This window comes from Lissotriton vulgaris, chromosome 1_1 (genome assembly GCF_964263255.1).
Source record: "Lissotriton vulgaris chromosome 1_1, aLisVul1.2, whole genome shotgun sequence".
In the NCBI taxonomy this organism is placed as follows: domain Eukaryota; kingdom Metazoa; phylum Chordata; class Amphibia; order Caudata; family Salamandridae; genus Lissotriton; species Lissotriton vulgaris.
Window position 1 is genome coordinate 2,015,750,239 of NC_141685.1, and position 20,085 is coordinate 2,015,770,323.

A 20,085-nucleotide genomic window follows, 5' to 3' on the forward strand; every position below is an offset into this window, starting at 1 on the left:
CCCCTCAGACCTGTTTGGCCCCTCCTCTACCCCCTGTATCACCATTCTTGGGTCTGCACGAACTCTCGGGGTGTGAAGAATTTCCGCAACCTGCACACACATGTCTGAACTTACATGTCCCTTGTGGCCTTCTGCAATTGCCCCTGTTAAAATTCCAACAGACCCCTTTCTTACCCCCATTCCCACCATTCCTTGGTTGGTGGTCGCCAGCGGGGCCCGCTCGAAAGGGTGCCGCAGGCTGATGGCGGGAAGGCCCCGACCCATTCCCGCCAAGCGAGGACGATTTCGTCACGCCCGGCAGGAGCTGTTTCTGCCAAGAGATCGAGTCGAGACAATCCCACGTCAGAGATGAATCGTACTCCTTAGCCTTACGAAACTTCATATCGTAACCCATCCACTCATCGCCCTCATATGTTTCATAAAAATCCATTATTCGTGCCTGATAGCAGGACAATTCGGGCAAAACCTCGGGCTTACGTTCCCCAATAATTGCAGAAAACATCGCAAAAGCCTTGGCCCAATTTGAGATTGTCTCATCAACCCTGAATCCCGCCATTTTGGCTCGCCATACACTCGGGTGCCACAAATCCTTTTGTGTCTTAACATACTCCATCTCGCGATGGTCAGTCAGCAGGGAAAACATATTCACGTACTTATCAGCCAATATCAATTCTTTTGTGGCCAACGGTATATGTTGAACCACCTTCTCCAGTCTTGAGGGCAAAGACCCCTCCCTTGCCATTGGCAATGCCTGCTTACCCGGCTCTATTGCTGTTCCCGCAGTTTTTTGGACACCAGCTGCCGGTCCTTCCGAGGTCACCTGTGGGGGGACAAGAGGGAGATTCGCCTTCGCGGCATCTCGCGACTGCCACAACTGCTACATTAGTAACTTGGCCTCTTCGGCCGTGTCTCCCGGTGCCGTAGCATCCCCTGTTTTTCTGCCAAGCCATGCGGACAACTGGGCGGCTAATTCGGGAGGCATGTCCTCCTCGCTGGCGGGCGTAACAACAACCGGAATCGGTTGACCCGCGTCTGGGGTCGGTACCGGGGCCTCGACTGGAATGACCGGGCTTGCCGGGGGTAACTCGGGAACTGGGATCTCCTCCCCTGCCGTCCTATTCCTGACCCTTTTACCCCTCCCCGCGGGGACAACTCCCGGCAATGCCGGGCCTATAACCTTCTTCGGTTTACCCGTATTGTTCATCGCTGCCATCTGCTTCTTCATACTCGCCATGTCTTTTATCAGCATGCGAAGCATCTGATCAGTCCCGGACTTCTTTCCCGCCTTCTTGCCAGGCATTGTTAACGTATATTCGATCCCTGTTGCTCAACATGGTACTGGACCCTTAGGCTCGAAGTCCTGAAAGAGAAACACAAAAATTACAAGTTCTCAAAATTGACCCTTGTTCCGTCGAGGGCTCACGTGCAACAAGTGGGTGCAGCTTCCAAGCACCGGAAAAAGAGGATGCTTCTTCGGATTCCTGCTCTCTTTATTCCTCTTCGGGAGGGCGTGTACCCTCCTCCGGTACGCCTTCTGGGTGTGGCCGACGGTGTAGGTGTCTAGGACAACCCCTCCTGGGCGGGAAAAGGCAAGCCCCGGCTACGCCACTTCGGGCATACCAGCCGTGACACGCCCCCTGCCCAAAATGGTTTCCCGGGGGGATCCGGGCCCCCTACCATACGTTCGGGGGGACCGAGTGGTCGCCCCTTTCCAATCTGAACCCTTGGCCGTGGTGGCATTGGATGTGGCCAAGGCGTTCGATCGAGTGTGCTTGGTGTACTTATGGGAAGTGTTAAGAACTATGGGTTTTGGCCCCATTTTTATCCAGACTTTAGAAAAATGCTATCAGGGTGATTCTGCTAAGAGATTTTTAAACAGAGTTCTAACATCTAGCTTTAAAATACTAAGAGGACGAGGCAGGGTTCCCCCTCGCGCCTTTGGCCTTTGTTGTTATATATATATATATATATATATATATATATATATATATATATATATATATATATATATATATATATATATATATATATATATATATATATATATATATATATATTTATAAAAATATATATATATGTACAGAAACATTAGCACAGGCAATATGAGCAGATGCCTTAATACCCCCTTTTAAACCTCACCGATATAGCTGCAAGATCACCCTATATGCTGATGACCTGCTTTTATACACTTCTAATCAATGCCGAGGGTTGAAACTCAGCTAGAATAATTCAGATCTATGTCAGGTTATCTAGCCAACACCCCTTAAACCGAGGTGATGTGTTCTAACATTCAAGATTGGGAGGGGAGAATAAGTCAAAGTTTTAAATATCTGGGTATTATAATCTCCAAAGACATTCAGAAAATTCCAAAGAACAACCTTAATAGGGTAGTAAAATAAATTGATTGGCTCTTTACAAAGTGGAAAAACCTTCCATTAACTATCTATGGAAAGAGTAACTTAGTCAAAATGGTTATACTCCCTAAATTAACTTACCTGTTCAATGCCATCCCACTTGGGTTTCCAAATCTGGCTATGAGCAAAATGATGGGGAAGATTGTAAGTTTTATCTGGGCATATAAGGGCGCAAGGATGGTCTGGAAGAAGCTTAGATGAAGGCTAGTCCAAGGAGGGTTGGCACTCCCAGATATCAATTGGTACTGTGTGGCTTTTCAATTCAACAGCATCTGAATGCTGCTTGGAAAGCACGATGATCCCACTTGGGGAAGACTCTTGGGTGAAATGACAAGGCAGGATTGTGGGAAAGGTTTTCTATACAAATTTGGTGCTCCTGTGTCCTTCAAAAGAATTTGTTTAAAAGTACTGTGATCCGCCCTTTGCCTGTGGTTAGGAGCAGAAAGGGGTTAGGTAATTATTCTGACTTCGCTCCCCTGGGAACCTGGTATATCTTATGGATAGCCTAAGTACTCCAGTTAGAAAGGTGGGCATCACCAAATGGTCGGACTTCATAACATCGGGAGGGGTTAACCCCTGGGAAGCTTTAAGAGCAAAGATCGGAAGAGACTTCTCCAGGTTTAAATACATACAATTAAGTTCTTGGTTTACATCTGTAAAGAAAGAAACCTTAGGTGACTGGGAGCTGGAGCAATCTCTCCAAGATATAAACCTAAGGGGTAAAGAAATCTCTAAATGGTATGACAAGCTTTTGAAGGCATACGATAAGGAGTGTCTGCCGTTGCACTAGGTGTGGAATGGGGTCTCTTTTGAGTGTGACGCTGCAGTAGTGTGCGAATACTCTCTGAAGCTTCTGTATAAATTGATAAAGCCGACCAACCTGAAAAGAAATCACTTTTTCATTATTAATCGTTTGTACTGGACTCCAGCTAAGATAGCAACGTTTGCTCTATCTCCCCCTCCCAAGTGTCCAAGATGCGACTACATAGAAGCAAATGTTCTCCACATTTTTTTGAATGCCCTAAGCTGAGAGGCTACTGGAAGGGATTTGAGAACGCCTATAGTGGGATTTTTACAATATACAATAAAGAATGCCTGGTCTCGGGTTCAGTCGCTGTTTTTTTATTTATCAGCAAGTGTGAGCTCTATTATGTAGTTTTAGAGACTCATTATTAATTAGCTTTTTTGTAAATGTTTGTCTTACTTCTACATTTGCAGTAAGAGGTTATAACACAACCTGAAACAGTTCATACACATAAATCAAAATTCAAAAAACAATTGTGCATGGAAAATCATAACAGCAGTGGTTTGCATGACCATTACATACGTAATCATAAATTTCAATCATTAAAACGGTACACCAGAATTTTCAACAATCAGTCTTAAGTCATATTTTGTTTTGAGAATTTTTTTAAAGACTGACACACTATGGGCATCTACTTTATGCAAAGTTCGAGCACGTCCTAGCAGCGCGGGACGTCTTTTTCAGTTTAATGCCTTATAGTGGATATGGAAAATTAATCACATGTGGAAAAGCCGACACGTTTCCAAACCCGGTATGGATACTCGGGTTTTTCTTCAGGGCAAGCCTGGGTACCTGTTGGGTTAGAAATTATATTTTAGTCTCTACTCCTTCTCATGGTTTTTACAAATGGGTGGTATTGGATGTGGCATATGGTACCTGTTAGTTCTGAATGCGCGATGTCATCATTATCATTCTGGTTTCCTGACCTTGACTCTGTATCAAGAGAAAGGAGACCGTAAGTTGTCACTATGTCTCACTTTCTTAGGGCTACATGGGCATAGTCGAGTGTTTGGAGTAACTTTACTTACTTAGTTTCAAGGTTTATGGGCGTCAGTCACGCTGGCTTTTTCGAGCGGGTGCTGGCAGGGAAGTTTCCGCGTTAGGCGCGTGTTCTTAGCTGGGATTGTTTCTTTGTTGCAATCGCTTATAGCTACAAAGTTAACGAGAACGCTCAGATTAGTACGGCGTTTTTGGCTTCAGAAATGAAAAGCTGAGTGCGCGAGGTTAGCACACGCAAGGCTGTCAGAGCTCACCTTTTTCGATTCAATCACGGAATTCTTTCCACCACACTGACTCTGCCGGACTTCACCCGGAAGTGACAGGTTAATCACCTGACATAACCCGCTGGTGGAGTTGTGGGAGTTGAAGTGCGTTTTTTATAGGAATTAGAAGAAGCTGAAAGAAGCTAATTCATTTGTTTGCATTGAAGGCAGGGTGGGTGCTCCAGAGGGCACGGTGGCATTACATGAGGGCTCAATGAATGTTCCTTTGTAATTCAGATAGTTCATTCATCCCCTCTATTACACAGTTGAACTTGAGAATTAGGTAGGCTTCTCGTTGTAACAACAATGTTTCTATGTCTCCTCCTCTTGGTGGAATTTTTATTCCTGACAGAACTGACAGAACTGTCAGGAATAAAAATTCCACCAAGAGGATGAGACATAGAAACATTGTTGTTACAACGAGAAGCCTACCTAATTCTCAAGTTCAACTGTGTAATAGAGGGGATGAATGAACTATCTGAATTACAAAGGAACATTCATTGAGCCCTCATGTAATGCCACCGTGCCCTCTGGAGCACCCACCCTGCCTTCAATGCAAACAAATGAATTAGCTTCTTTCAGCTTCTTCTAATTCCTATAAAAAACGCACTTCAACTCCCACAACTCCACCAGCGGGTTATGTCAGGTGATTAACCTGTCACTTCCGGGTGAAGTCCGGCAGAGTCAGTGTGGTGGAAAGAATTCCGTGATTGAATCGAAAAAGGTGAGCTCTGACAGCCTTGCGTGTGCTAACCTCGCGCACTCAGCTTTTCATTTCTGAAGCCAAAAACGCCGTACTAATCTGAGCGTTCTCGTTAACTTTGTAGCTATAAGCGATTGCAACAAAGAAACAATCCCAGCTAAGAACACGCGCCTAACGCGGAAACTTCCCTGCCAGCACCCGCTCGAAAAAGCCAGCGTGACTGACGCCCATAAACCTTGAAACTAAGTAAGTAAAGTTACTCCAAACACTCGACTATGCCCATGTAGCCCTAAGAAAGTGAGACATAGTGACAACTTACGGTCTCCTTTCTCTTGATACAGAGTCAAGGTCAGGAAACCAGAATGATAATGATGACATCGCGCATTCAGAACTAACAGGTACCATATGCCACATCCAATACCACCCATTTGTAAAAACCATGAGAAGGAGTAGAGACTAAAATATAATTTCTAACCCAACAGGTACCCAGGCTTGCCCTGAAGAAAAACCCGAGTATCCATACCGGGTTTGGAAACGCGTCGGCTTTTCCACATGTGATTAATTTTCCATATCCACTATAAGGCATTAAACTGAAAAAGACGTCCCGCGCTGCTAGGACGTGCTCGAACTTTGCATAAAGTAGATGCCCATAGTGTGTCAGTCTTTAAAAAAATTCTCAAAACAAAATATGACTTAAGACTGATTGTTGAAAATTCTGGTGTACCGTTTTAATGATTGAAATTTATGATTACGTATGTAATGGTCATGCAAACCACTGCTGTTATGATTTTCCATGCACAATTGTTTTTTGAATTTTGATTTATGTGTATGAACTGTTTCAGGTTGTGTTATAACCTCTTACTGCAAATGTAGAAGTAAGACAAACATTTACAAAAAAGCTAATTAATAATGAGTCTCTAAAACTACATAATAGAGCTCACACTTGCTGATAAATAAAAAAACAGCGACTGAACCCGAGACCAGGCATTCTTTATTGTATATTGTAAATTTGTCCTGCCTGGTCCTGTAGGACAAAACCCCTCTAGTGAATATAGTGGGATTTTTGGCAGGGAAGTTACCCTGAATGTGGCACTTGTTTTATTTGGCGAAGATGGCAAGATCAGTAAGTTGCTGAAACAATCACAGGCTTTTTGCTCTATCTTATCCTGATAACCCAGAGAGAAATATGTATCAAATGCAGAGATCCCCTTTTCCCTAGTTTGGAAGATTGGGCAAAAACAGCTACTAAAATGGCCCGTCTGGATCAGGGAGCAGCAAAGAAAAATTGCCTTGATATTTGGCTGGATTTTATCTCATGGTATAGAGACTTGGTACTGTATCAACTCCACACGGTCCAATGATTTCATCAAGGTACCAACAAAGGAGCGGGTCTGGACTGGCTAACAGACCAAAGCAATAGCGGTGGCGGTGGGGCGCACAGGTCAGAAAGACAGCTTTATAAGATACTGCAGACGCTTTTTGGGGATATGAGGATAAAAAAATATATATTTATATAAATGTCTTTCAGTTTTATCATTCTTTTTGCATACATTTTAATTTTTTATTGGTGTTCATTTCCTTGTGTTATAAGTGATGAAGTGTAGTTTAAAATATGTTCAATATTTATCTTTATTTACTTTTTTATTACCAATTTAAAATGTGTATTTTTTAAAATGAATATTTTTTGTTTTATATGAATAAATTTATTATTTTAGATATCGTTTTGGGACTATATTTAAATCTTTTTTACATAGCAGTGGGAAACGTACATGGTGAAGCCTAACACTCTGGGAAGAGTAAATCTGACCCCCCTCAAAAAGTGCAAAAAATGATCTACTGTACATCTAAGCTCTTCAACATTTTCCCTACTTTAGCTAATGCTGGAGTGGGAATAGCAAATCTGGTTCTTCCAAAGTCCAAAACGTTACCTACTTTTGCTAACGTCGAAGAGCGAATAATAAATCTGACCCCTCCACTGTCAACCAATACAACACTTTCTTTACTTTTGCTGACAATGGAGTAGGAATAGAAAATCCAACCCCTACAAAGTGCAAATGTTTCTATGCTGTTGCTCAGAGTCAAGTGGGAATGGTAAATGTAACCCCCTCCAATGTACAACAAATTCAATACTATTGCTTAGATTGGAGTAGGAATATTAAATGGAAAAATCAGGATCAGGAAAGTCCTCTTGTTGGCTGGATACTTTTGGTGCCTTCACCAAGTCAAGTTTTCTACGTTCAATCATCGTCACTTTTGTGGAGCTCAGACTCACTATAGCAGAATCCACCAGCACAGTCCAGGGCAGGGCTAGTTGGAACTGGTTAGCTGAGTGTTCCAGGAAAAGGTATTCTTGCAGCTTGTTGTGTGGCTGTAACTTCACAGGAAGAGAGCCTACTGACCCTTGCAGTCCACCTCATTGGCCTTGGTACAAGTGAGACCAGGTCCATCCCTTCCAGACTCCTCACAGGCCTCAAATAGCAGGTGCAGTCCTTCTTCTGTTCTTCCACTGTTCCAGAGTATTCTGAAGAGGGTACCCAGGGGTGCCTCATTTATGACTAGGACTAACCTGTGGGTGGTGGTGTCCTCTGGCCCCTCCTTAACCAATGGTTATAAAGTTGCCAAAAGAAGCCTAATCACTTTTGCAGGGGTTCCTGTGTGTCCTGGTTCAATCAATCCCACAGTGCCCCTCTCTCTCTAAATGCAATATGAGGAAACCCTTCTCCCCTTATCCAGAGCCTGTGTGCCCACCCAGAGGTGTGTCCTGGGAGATGAGCAACCCCTCCTTCCCTCTGAGATTAGAGCCTGCCTGACTAGGGAAAAAAGAAGGGCCTGCCCAGGTATCAGTTAATATTTGCCTTTGACAGGGGAAGCCTCTTTGAAGGTGATCAAGTTCTTGGGCATGGCCCAAATGTTCATTCTGCCAGAGGAGCAGAAATATCTCCCCACACTCAGCCCTTTGACATCTGCTCTGGCAGCAGTTTTCACACCTCATTCAGGGCTAAGCATTCAGAGAGCTGAAGCTGTAGGCTAATGCATATTGGCCCCCAAAGGCTTTAGGCAGGGAAAAGCTAACTTTCCAAAAGTACCCTTTCCTTCATATTTATGAACAATCTAACAGTGGATTGGGATTTTAATAAATATTACCAAAGAATCCAAAAATGTTATCGAATTTCTAACTGTTTCCTACCCAGAGATAGCATTCATAATTGTAATATTGCACTCCAGTGTTTTCCTATTGAATAGCCTTCCATGCTACTGTGAAAATAGCTTTCTGGGCTTTTTCACTGTAAAGCCATGTTAACATTACAATTCTACACGTCCTGCTTTCAAATACCATACTTACGGGAGGTAAGGCCTACTTAGATGTGAAATATCAAGATTTAAAAGGATGTTTCAGACCTCTCAATAGGGCTTATTTGACAAGCATGAAGTCGTGTTTACACTCTCACTGTAGTGTATGGCACAATAGGTGCTGTAGTCCACTAGTGACATTCAACTTGCCGGTGCTGGGTAAACTATGTACTATATACTTGGGATTGTAGACAAGTTAAATCTAGTAGGAGTATAACACATTTCAACTTGCTATGGGGGTCAGGGCACATGCACTGGGGCCTGGTATGCAAAGTTCCAAAGTACACAGTACAATCACCCGCAGCATCAGTCCATAATAAATGGGGGTGACCAAGCAAAAAGAGTTCTTTTTCTATCAGTGGGAATAGCAAATTTGACCCCTTCAAAATCCAAAATTTTCCCTACTCCCACTAAGATTGTATTAGGAATAGTAATTCAAAGTGGAATACTTTCCTTATTATTGCATGGTTAAGAATGTAAATATTTATTTATATTTTTACCTTTGTTTAAAAACATTTTAACTAATTTATAAAAGAAAATTATTTAAAATGTTTATTTTAATTGTATTATATTATTTTTATTGTACCTTTATTTTGCTTTGTAATATGTGCTTGTTACATGCATAGATTTATTACAATTTATTGTTATGAATAATAATATTTTGAATTCAAACGTTATTCATTATTTAATTTTATTTTTTTAAGTATCTTTTATTTTGTATTTTTCTACTGCATTATGTTTTAGATATTTATTTACATGTAATTGTTATTTTATTTGAAACTTTAATACCTACATTTATTGTGGAACAGTAGATTGTCAATAAACAGGTATGATCCTATACCCACCTCTTTGTTGTTGATATTCTGTTTCACAGTATATTTTCTTGATATTTTTGTCATTTACGTAAAAAGTGTGTAACCATGATATTTTGATTCCCAATGTTTTTGGGAATATTTGTGCATTGCAACACTTTTGTTCTGGAAATGTTGTCATACACCTATTTTTTAGCTGAACAACCAATTATGCCAGCACAGGTGCACCTTCCATCAGATGGCCCCTGTAGATGTTTGATGGATCCATTTAAGAAAAAACCCTCTTACCCACCAACCCTAAGTACCAATCAAAAACTTAAAGTTAACTGTACAAATCTTGTGTACTAGGTCCTTTCCAAAGCTTTGTATTAAATCTTTTTTTTACTTGTTTCACTCATTTGCACCATTTTGGCAGTTAGTAGTAATGGGCCAGATTCACAAAAGTAATCTGAGACAAAATCCTAACTTTACAACTTTCAATATTCACAAAAGGCATTTAGGAGTAGTAAAGTTAGGATTCCCCTGGGGACCCCTTCCCGTTTGTAAAGTGGCTTACCACCAGCTTGAAGTAGGTGGTAAACTGCAAGTGTTTTGTAGCCGCAAATGTGGTCGCAAGCCAATAGTACATGGCAGTATGTCACGCTATTCGAAAGGGACATCCCTTCCTAATAGCTAGAGTCACAAATGCTTTTTTGAGAGTCAGTCACTATTTTGCGATTCAGTGTCTCGCAAAATAGCGTTTGTAAATGCCATTACCCTTTTGCGGTCGCAAATGGTCCAATCTCCCATTTTCAAGCGCAAAAAAGGGTTGTATATCTCGCCCATAGTGCCTCATTTATGTTTGAGGACAACACCGTCCCCGATCCAGCATATGGGGGCCTCTTTCATGGAAATTATCTAAGAGATAGCAAACCTACAGATGATGTTTTCAAAGCACTTGAAGAATCCTAGTTTTAGAAATATTTTGCACTTTGCCAATATTGGTTATCTTTACTGTACAAAAGGTGTATTATAGACATATTAATCACTCATGCTTAGAATTCAATTATATATATATAATATATATATATATGTTTGTTTTTTTGTTGCAGTTTTATATTTCACAAACTCTACCTGAAGGTTTCAGAGCACTTAACGTCAGCATCAGTTGCATTACTGATGAACACATTCATTTAAAAAAAAATATTAATTATAATTCGGCACTGGGAAAATAAGTGATTTGCCTAGAATCACAGAATGCTTGAGCCTCCCGCCAGACTCAAACCTAGTTTTCCAGCTTCAAAGTCGGCCACTCTGGCCATTAAGACACATCCTCTCCCCATGTTTACTGCTCCTGAGTTGAATCGTTCTTGTAATATTACATAATTGTTTGTTAATATCCACTCAGATAGTTCGATAAACGTTTTATCAAATCTCCTAAAAGAAATGCAATGGTCTGTGAATACCTCATCTCAATTAATTGCCTTGTCTTTATGTTCAATTTTATCTCTAGGTCTGAAATGTAATAATGCTTGGGTTTTAGGGAGAAAACTTTTAAAAGGGTTCGGTATGAGATTTTTCATAAAGCTTTTGAAATTCCAGAAATGTGCAAATTCCTTCTTCATTATTTCTTTGCCATATGAATCCATTTAGTTTTGACTTTCTTGACTCTAGTTCAGCTAGAGTAAATTCCACCAGTGCAGTAAAGCACTCTGTTGTTCCTGGTAGCTAAGGTCAGAATCAAAACATGGGCTGTATCGCAAGTACCAAATACAATATGCATTAGCACTGGTTAACAAACTGCTAACAGCTTCTAACAGTCTCCCTAGCTCTCACAGAGTGACATTGGGGTTTACAGAATGAAGTATTTCCTTGTGGAACTAACAAGATTTATACTTCAACAAAAACAATCTGAGAGAGTAATTATGCCAATGGCAGGCTCTCTGCGTGATATTTTCCTGATAAGGTTATATTCATCTTGAGGAATAAACACTATTTAGACTGGTGATGCTAAGAAAGGATAAATCAACCCAAGCAAGCATCGAGCCCATGAACTGAATGAGCAATTCAAAAAGATTTAATGGTAACAGGAAACCATTATTTAGGATGAAAGTAGTGATCAAAACGTTATTACAATTATTTAAAACATTGCACCTTAGAAACTAGAGAGTGTCTATTATGCAATTTCTGCAGGAAACGTTGTGGAGGGCAGTGGAAATAATAGGTCTTTTAGTACAATTACATGTTCTTTTGGTCCCGTTTTGAAAGTGCTCATGATGTAATTTCAGCTCCTACGAAGAGTTAGATGCTGTTCGATATGAGGGGTATGTAGGAACTTTTTTGGAGTAGTCAGGTCTTATGGCCAAATGATTGAAGGGGAAGGCAAGCAAACATGGAAATTGCCTGCACATGGAAATGGAGGGTGAGAACCAGGGGCAGATGTTCATACACTAATTCAGAACTTTACATGGCATCAGGTTCACTATATGCTAATAGATTACATAAGTAGGGAGAGGTGAAACTGCCTGGGAGGAAAAAGGAGCAGCATGAAGAGGATATTCCAGCTGTTTAGCTAATTTAAAGGAAAATTATTATTCATCATCTTGTAGGAGTGGAACAAAGACTGGGTAGTAGACTTTAGCAAAGTGACAGTCAAGGTAATATAGTTGGAGGGAGCATTGTGCTGTTCAAATGAACCTTTATATTTCAATATTTTAAGTAAGTTGTACTGTTAAGAGCAACTGTCCTTAAACCATGCATTGTATCTAACTGAGTTCTATTTTTATTTTATTTTAGGAAAGTATAGACCTTGGTGAGATCATGTTTTCACTTTGCTACCTGCCAACTGCTGGACGAATGACGTTAACAGTCATCAAGTGTAGAAATCTGAAGGCAATGGACATCACAGGTTCCTCAGGTGAGCATGCCTACAAAAATGCATTTGCACTACATTGCTGATAAATGTTATCTCTCTGTAAATTAGGTGAACCTCAGAATTTAACTTTTAATCACTTATTGCTATGCATTTGAATTAATTATTAATTATAATTCCTGAATATTACTACAATCCTAATCATTTCAGGAATGTTGGAATAGTCAATTGTGCAAAAAGAAATGTTTTCATTTAATTGTGAATTCAAAAGTGCTTTTCATAGACGTCATTGATTCATACCTGTGGGTTTTCAGTAGATTGGCAACGTTGTCACTACAAACTGTGAACTAGAAATTGACTTGCTGTTCATTAAAATATTGTATATTTTTTATCAATTGATTCAATTTCACTGAATGTTTATACTACAGCTGAGCAAGTCAAATCTGGCGTTGTTCCAATCATTATGTCTCTAATGTACATTATCAAGGCAGATTTTAGTATGAACTGCTTTGCTGCAATCCTTAATGCCATTCTAATTTCAGATTCAAAGATGACTATTTTCCTCTTTCAAACTAAATAGATTATATGTGGTTTCAAAACAAGAGACACAGATGGACTCAAATTACCTCTACCAGGTCTGATCTATGATCAACACAAAGAACATAGACTATCTTGGGTTTTGTACGTTCATAAAAGTGGGGATGAATGTAAGGTTTCGGTGCTCCTACTCCTTATTGTTTCCAAAGGTTCAGATAGGATGACAGATAACAATAACTAAATCTCCAAAGGAGTTTTTTTGCTTATGTTTGTTACTGAGATTTTGGAAAGTCACACCAGGTTTTTCAGATGGCTTGTGATGAGATTCACTGTGCCACCTTCATGCTTGGGTCTCATGGGCACTCTTTTCCGGGTGACAGTAAAATATGTTAGACTTCCAGATTTTCCAAACTAACTGTAGTAATACAATACAAAGCCCTCCATGCTCAATAGATATTTATTCTTGAGTAAAACAAAATACACTCTTTCCCAATAAGAATGATATGATAGCAATTTGTAACACTCACAGCTACTCCAAGGAGTGTCCCGGCATGAGCATTAAGATCGTAATTTGAAAAGGGTTCAATTTGCACAAAAAGCCAGGTTTTGAGTTTCTTCTTAAACAATGCCACCTCACTCATCATTGGCAGCTCTAGAGGGAGCTGATTTCATGCTGTCACACCCAGATAGATATGCTAGAGACCTTACTCCCAATCTTACGTGCTGGAAGCTAGGGATCTCTGCCAACCAATTGTTGGCGGATCTCAGCTGTCTAGTGAGGTTATAAAAGTTAAATCTGGCTCTGAGGTGGGAGGGGGCAGATTGATATAGAGCATCATGTACTTTTACCAGAACCTTAAATTAGACTCTATCCCTGATGGGCAGCCAATGGAGAGCACTCAAATGTGGGAAAATCCATGATCTTATAGGAACATTCAGCAGAAGATTCTGTTACAAATCTGTGTATCAAATTTGATAACCGGCTATCCTTTGGGCCTCAAGTAAATGTGTTGGTAGGCATTTGTTTTGGGATTAAGAGTTCCCTAAAAAAATCTTTGCCATTTTTATCCTTCTCAGCAAAGAGGACGGTAGTCCAGGGGCTAATAACTTCCAGATTAAACTATGGTAAAGCACTATATTTGGGTTTACCAGAGTACCTAATGGACAAACTCCAAATGATCCAGAATGTTCAGTTATTATCTTTATTCATTGATCAAGAAGCTTCCTTTTTAAACCCTTAGATAGACCTCACTGATGTCACTTGATACACTGTTCATCCCTTACAAATCCATCAAAATACATTTAATCAAGGACACAGCAACCAAAGCATTTATAGTACACAGTCATGTCACTCCAGTAGTGAGATTATTGTACTGGTTGCCCGTCAAGCTTATAGGGTCGTACCCCAGCCCAGGCACTTGTATATGATTACGCCACACATGGAGCTTGCTATAATACTTCTTTATTCATCATAGTGTAACCAGACCTTAATGTAATGTAAGGGGTTATTTATAGAGCGTACTGTGACCAAAAATGGTATCCTGGTGCAGAAACATTATGTAAGATGCGGCAGATGGAATGCTGAACAGCTGCCACTAGTGGGGAAATAACCAGGTATTCAGTGCCTCCCTGAATTTTTGTAAATCAGATTGAGATCATAGTGATGCTGGAACTCCATTCCGTGACCCGGCCGCATTAACCATAAAGATACGTCCTCCTTGTCTGACTTTTGTGTACCTGAGCTCCAGGGCATAGGTACCAGTAGTAGAGCAGAGGTTTCTGCCGGGGGTGTGCTTTTTTAGTTTGTCTTGGAGAGGTATTGGTCTTTGTTTTGTAGTGCCTTGTGAACAATACAGACAGATTTAAAGACTATTCTCTGCTTGATAGGTAGCCAATGAAGCTCCCTCAAGGCCTAAGTGGCAGATGACTTTCAACATTTGTTCAATGTCAGTATAGCGGTGATGGTCTGAATATGTTCTAACTTTTTTCGAAGGTAACTAGGGGCTCCGAGCAACAGGGTGATGCAGTAGTCCAGCCTACTTAGCATTACCCCTCTAGAGATTGGTGATCTAGCTGGTAGATCGAGCAGAGGGTTTAGCTTCCTAAGAGCAAAGCAAGTCCTGGTAAGTCTATTCACTTGATTTTCCAGAGATAATCCTTGGTCGATGGTCACACCCAGGTTTCACACCGCCACAGGATTGCCCAAAGGCTTTTCCATGGGTAGCGACCAGAAGTTCGGTGATAAGGACACCGGGATTTTGTTGGAGGAGCAGCAAAGGAGTTCAGTTTTATTTCTATTCACTTTCAATGAATTAGAGATCATCCAGTCAGGATATCAAGAATGCATGCTTGAAAGTTTCCAATAGTATCCTCCTGGTTATTGTTCAATGACAGAATCAAGTGGGTGTCATCTGCGTAGTTGAATAGTTTAATATTGTAGGTTTTTATGAGTGAGAGCAGAGGTTTAATGTAGACACTAAGTAAGATGGGGCTGAGAGCAGAGCCCTGGGGGACACCATGTGTTGTTTTTCGGAATTTGGAAAGAAACGGGGGAAGAGATTTGGCTTGATAGCTATTGGATAGGTATGACTTTAACCAATTTAACATTGGTCCCCCACACCCACTGCCAAAAGCCTGGACAGGAGAGTGTGATGATTCATCATGTCAAACGCAGCCTATAAACCTAGAAGGACAAGGACGACGATTGTCCGTTGTCGGTAGTCCTCGGTAATTCATTGGTAGCGCAGATAAGGGCGGTCTCGGTTCCATGACCCGGACGGAATCCAAATTGCTCTTCCTCAAGCCCTGCAGAGTCCTCTAGGAGTGGTGACAATAGTGAACTTATATAACTTACCAGGATTTTTATAAAGGTAGGGAGGAGGGAAATAGATTTAAAGTTAGCCAGATCAGCTGGATCAGAAAGAGCTTTTTTAACAGTATCTTGACTATGGTTTTTTTCCTACAGTCAGGTACCCTCTGGGTGTCAGGAGAGCGATTGCTGAGTTGTCGAAGGGGACCTGCCAACTCTTCTTCCCATATTAACCACTGCTTTGGGAGCATGGGTCCAGCACAGATCCTGATTTAATAGCCCTCTACAGGGTTTTAAAGGCTTTGCTGGAGATAGGATCCAGTCTAGTGAGTGTCACAGATGGCAACTCGGCAAGGAAAAGTTCTGAAGGGGTGGCGGGAGTCAGTTTCAGTTGAGCGGGGCTGTGGGGATGTGCACTAGAGTGTCTGACTGTTGTTGATTTATTGATCCCTTTCAGAATACTCGTGATTTTACTGTCAATGTATTCCAACAGATTGTCATATAGTATCTGTGATTGTTTGATCACTGGCTTGAAGCGGGATGGATCAGTGAATTCTTTTAGGATTTCAAAGGTCTCAGGGGTATGGTTTCATCTAAACTTTTTATAATTTCCCTTTTGAGTCTTTTATAGTTCACTGAGTCTGTTGGAGAAAAATATAAGTTCTTGATAAGTGTTTGGTTTTGATTTCTGGGAGCTTATTCCGTGCTCTACCTTGTACTGAGTTTCCTACTGGCTTAGTGAGGTAAAAGCTTTTAGCCAGTTGCAGGTGAAAAGTAAAGTAAATGAAATGAAATACCAATATTTGTAAAGCGCACAGCTACCTCCGAAGTGGTGTCCCAGCACTGGGGGCCATCGGGAAGATTAACCAAGATATTTCCCAGAGTCACATGGTGCTGGGCTATCCTGCCACCGGAGCCAGGGATCGAACCGCGAAGCCTGTGGTCGGGCGTCAAGCACCTTGGCTGCTGCGCCACACCTCTACCAGTGAGTGGTCAGTCCAGCAGAGAGGAGTGATTTCATCTACTGAGGTAAGATTTTCAGGGGAGAATATGAGAATATGAGGTCCAGGGTGTGGCCCGCTAGGTGTGTGGGGCCAGAGACCTGCTGTTTAAGGCCGATTGTTTTGCAGGTACTGCGCAGTTCCTTACATGTTGCCGACAGGCTTTCTTCTGCCCAGAAGTTAAAAGTCTCCCAACAGAAAGAACTTATTGTGCGTAATCCACAGGTTAGAGATATTGTCTAGGATGGAGGGAAGGGCAGAAGATACAGCAGTGGGTTGCCTGTAACAGAGAACTACTGTGGCTATGTTTTCTTTCCTAGCCTTTACCTGAAATCCAAGCAGTTCTATTCCCTCTACTTCATCTATAGGGAAGATGTTAAAATCCAGGTTATCCCTCTGGAGAATCCCTAAGCCCTCCCCTTTTTACCAGCTCCAGGCTTGAGGAACCCTTTGAACCCCTCTGGGCAGGCTTTATCTAAGCCAGAGAGTGAGTCTCCTGTGGACCAGGTTTCAGTGATGAACAGTGCATCAAACTTCCCAGTGTCAAGCAGTGTGTTCAAAGTCAGAGTCAAAGTCAAAGATAGCTTTATTCGGTATTTGGCAAACACCATATAAGCAGACACAACAAAATACAATAAAAACACAACATTTGACACTTGGATTAAAAAGGGAAATCACTGCAACAAACTCTTCTTCGTTACACTTGGCAATCAAGTAACCTAATATTGAAAGCCATAAAATCATTTCATAAAAACATTTGGTACAAAAAATAAATTCCTAGGATTATTAAGAAGGTTGAGGTAAATATAACATATTTATGTATTATGTGGTGTTATTAGGCACAGAATAATACTCCAGCAAACCCTCAGCCTTCTAATCATTTCTCATGGTTCCTCTACATTTTATAATAAATGACAAGAATTTTATCACCACTACGATAGTGAGCTCATCTTGGAGCAAGTACAATCTATGAAGGGCAGTCTTACAGCTTCTCAAACCCCACAGTTTTAATAGTGGCAGCAAGTGTTTTTTCCTCCCCCACTGATAATACTTGCAGAAAAGAATACAATGTATATTGGACTGGGTGGCTACTCCGTCACACGGACATTTCATCAATTTCCCAGACCAATCATTTGGGGCAGGGAACGTTATTAGCCTGAAGAAAGAATCCGTCCTCAATCGTGCTAAAAGCATTCTATGATAGCATGAAAAATTTGGCCCCAAATAAGGATGAAGGCCATGATCATGGAGGATCTGGCGATGGGCTATGATGGTAGGCTTATTCCCATCTAGATGATATCTCCTCTCCTCCAGTAGGCCAAGGCATGTCTCTTTTAATACTTTTTTTGACACTTGGGCACATGAGGTTGGGTTCGAAAACAATTCTGGTTGGCCGATAGAGTTCAGAAATTTTTTAACATAGGCCAGCCATGGCTGTTTGGCGCCGTTAGCTTGCTGCAGGCAATCATGAATTACTTCCCTATTGAAGGTCGTGTCCTCGCATGTCCAAATCTTGTGCCACAACATGACTGGCGCTAACTTTATCAGATCACTAATGTGGGATCTGTCAAGTTCATTGTGGCATATAGTAGTAGATGTGGAACGCGGGACACCTAAAAGATGCCTCAGGAAAGCATTTTCCACCCTTTGGATTTCCGAGCTATCTGCAAGTCCCCAGATCCCCGCCCCATAGACAGCTGTAGACACACATTTTGCTGCATAAATCTTAAGTAGTGTGTCTACCGGTTTCCCGCCAAGTTTTTTAGCAAATTGCTTGACCGCCCCTATTGAGCGGGCAAAGGCCAGGTTCCGGGAGGCAATCGCTGTAGACCATGTCCCCCTATTATTAAAAATAATTCCCAGATAAGAAAAGGTTTTAGTCATTGCTATCTTTGAATCGTTAACAAAGGTTTTGCAGTCAGGTACTTTTTTTCTGGTGGTACAAGACATCGTGAAAGTTTTCCCCACGTTTATTTTTAGGCCTCTAGAGCTCATGAAGGTTGCAAAGCCCATTAATGCCTTTTGGAGTCCCCGCTGAGTGCGGGCCATAATCACCGCATCATCGGCGTATAACAATAATGGGACAGCGAGACCATTTATCTTGGGGTAGTCCACCTCCAGATCATTCAAGAAATCTGCTACCTCGTTAATGTATAGGTTGAATAACAATGGCGCAAGTATGCAGCCCTGGCGAACGCCTTTTGCTATTGGAAATTTTCTAGTTCGCTCGCCATTTTTGCCAAATCTCACCGTGGCGCCTGCATCTCTATACAGCTCCTGGATAAAGCTTAAGATGTTTTTATCTATTCCCATTGTGGTCAGGGTTTTCCACAGTATTCCATGATCCAAACAATCGAACGCCGAGGTTAAGTCGACGAATGTTAGGAACAGGTTTCCTTTTTTTGAACCAATGTATTTATTTATTATAAGGGACAGGTTTAAACCCTGCTCTATTGTTCCCAAACCCGACTTAAAACCATACTGGAATTTTGAGAGTATCCCATTGCTATTGGACCAAGTTTGCAATTTGGTTAGCAACACCCTGCCTGCCACTTTCATTAGGTTGTCTAGCAGGGAGATGGGGCGGTAACATTTTGGGTCTTGTCTGTCCCCTTTTTTAAATATTGGGATGACTATTGCTTCATTCCATGTATGGGGGAAACCTAGTTTAGTGTAAGCGTTCAGTACATTTGCTAGTAAGGGGGCCCAAAGATCTACATTCCCCTTGAACAAGTCAATGGGGACTCCATCAGGTCCCGGGGCCTTTAAGCTAGCACTCTGGCAAATCGCTTGTTCCAGGTCTGCAGGAGTAAATATTACTTTTAGTGGGAAATTTCCCTGAGACTGTGAAAGAACCTCTCGCCCCACATCCATCTCATCTCCCAAAGCAAGTGATTCTTTCTTATAGAGGGAGGTAAAATAATTGACCCAGACGTCTTCTGATATGCCTATTTCCAGGGAGTCTACCTTCCTATCCAGGAAGAAGGGGGCATTAATTTCCTTCCAGAACGACGTGTTATCCCTTAGGGCGCTTGCCTTTATCAGGGCTTCCCACGCTGCATTTTTAAGTTCTTTCTTTCTGGTCAGGAGGGTCAGCTTGTAAGCTTGTCTAGCCTCCTTAACTCGGCCGCTATCCCTAGGGACGGTCTTTAAAGCCTGTAAAAGGACTTTGTGTGCATTAGTACAGGCCCGATTGAACCAGCCATGTAATCTCGTATCATCCCCTACCTTTAATTTTTTGGTTAACTTGGCGTTTATTGTGACTTTAATCCCTTCATACGCCAGTCTTATTAGCCCGGGGTTGATGATTGGTTCCAGACAGGTGGCAAAATGACTAGATTCTTTCTGCACCAGATCTTTCAGGAAGTTTGTGGGTTCAATTTTTGCCCATTTGATGGCGTAGCCATTTTTCCTGGCCAGCGCCACTGAACGACCATGCAGTATATTCATGGTACTTATTTTTTGTGTCCCAGATTTCCCTAGTCTAAGGGAGGTGCTAATAGGAAAATGGTCGCTTATTGCTAGATCCTCCGTATCAAA

At 41.5% G+C, this 20,085-nt stretch overlaps 1 protein-coding gene across 2 annotated transcripts in view; it reads left to right on the forward strand.

The window, feature by feature from the left end:
• SYT10 (synaptotagmin 10) overlaps nt 1–20,085 on the forward strand; it is a 307,503-nt gene that overhangs the window by 202,990 nt on the left and 84,428 nt on the right. For both annotated transcript variants that reach the window (XM_086938678.1, XM_086938685.1), the window contains exon 4: nt 12,123–12,243. In XM_086938678.1, coding sequence (XP_086794804.1) covers nt 12,123–12,243 — 121 coding nt within the window. The remainder of the gene's footprint in view (nt 1–12,122; nt 12,244–20,085) is intronic.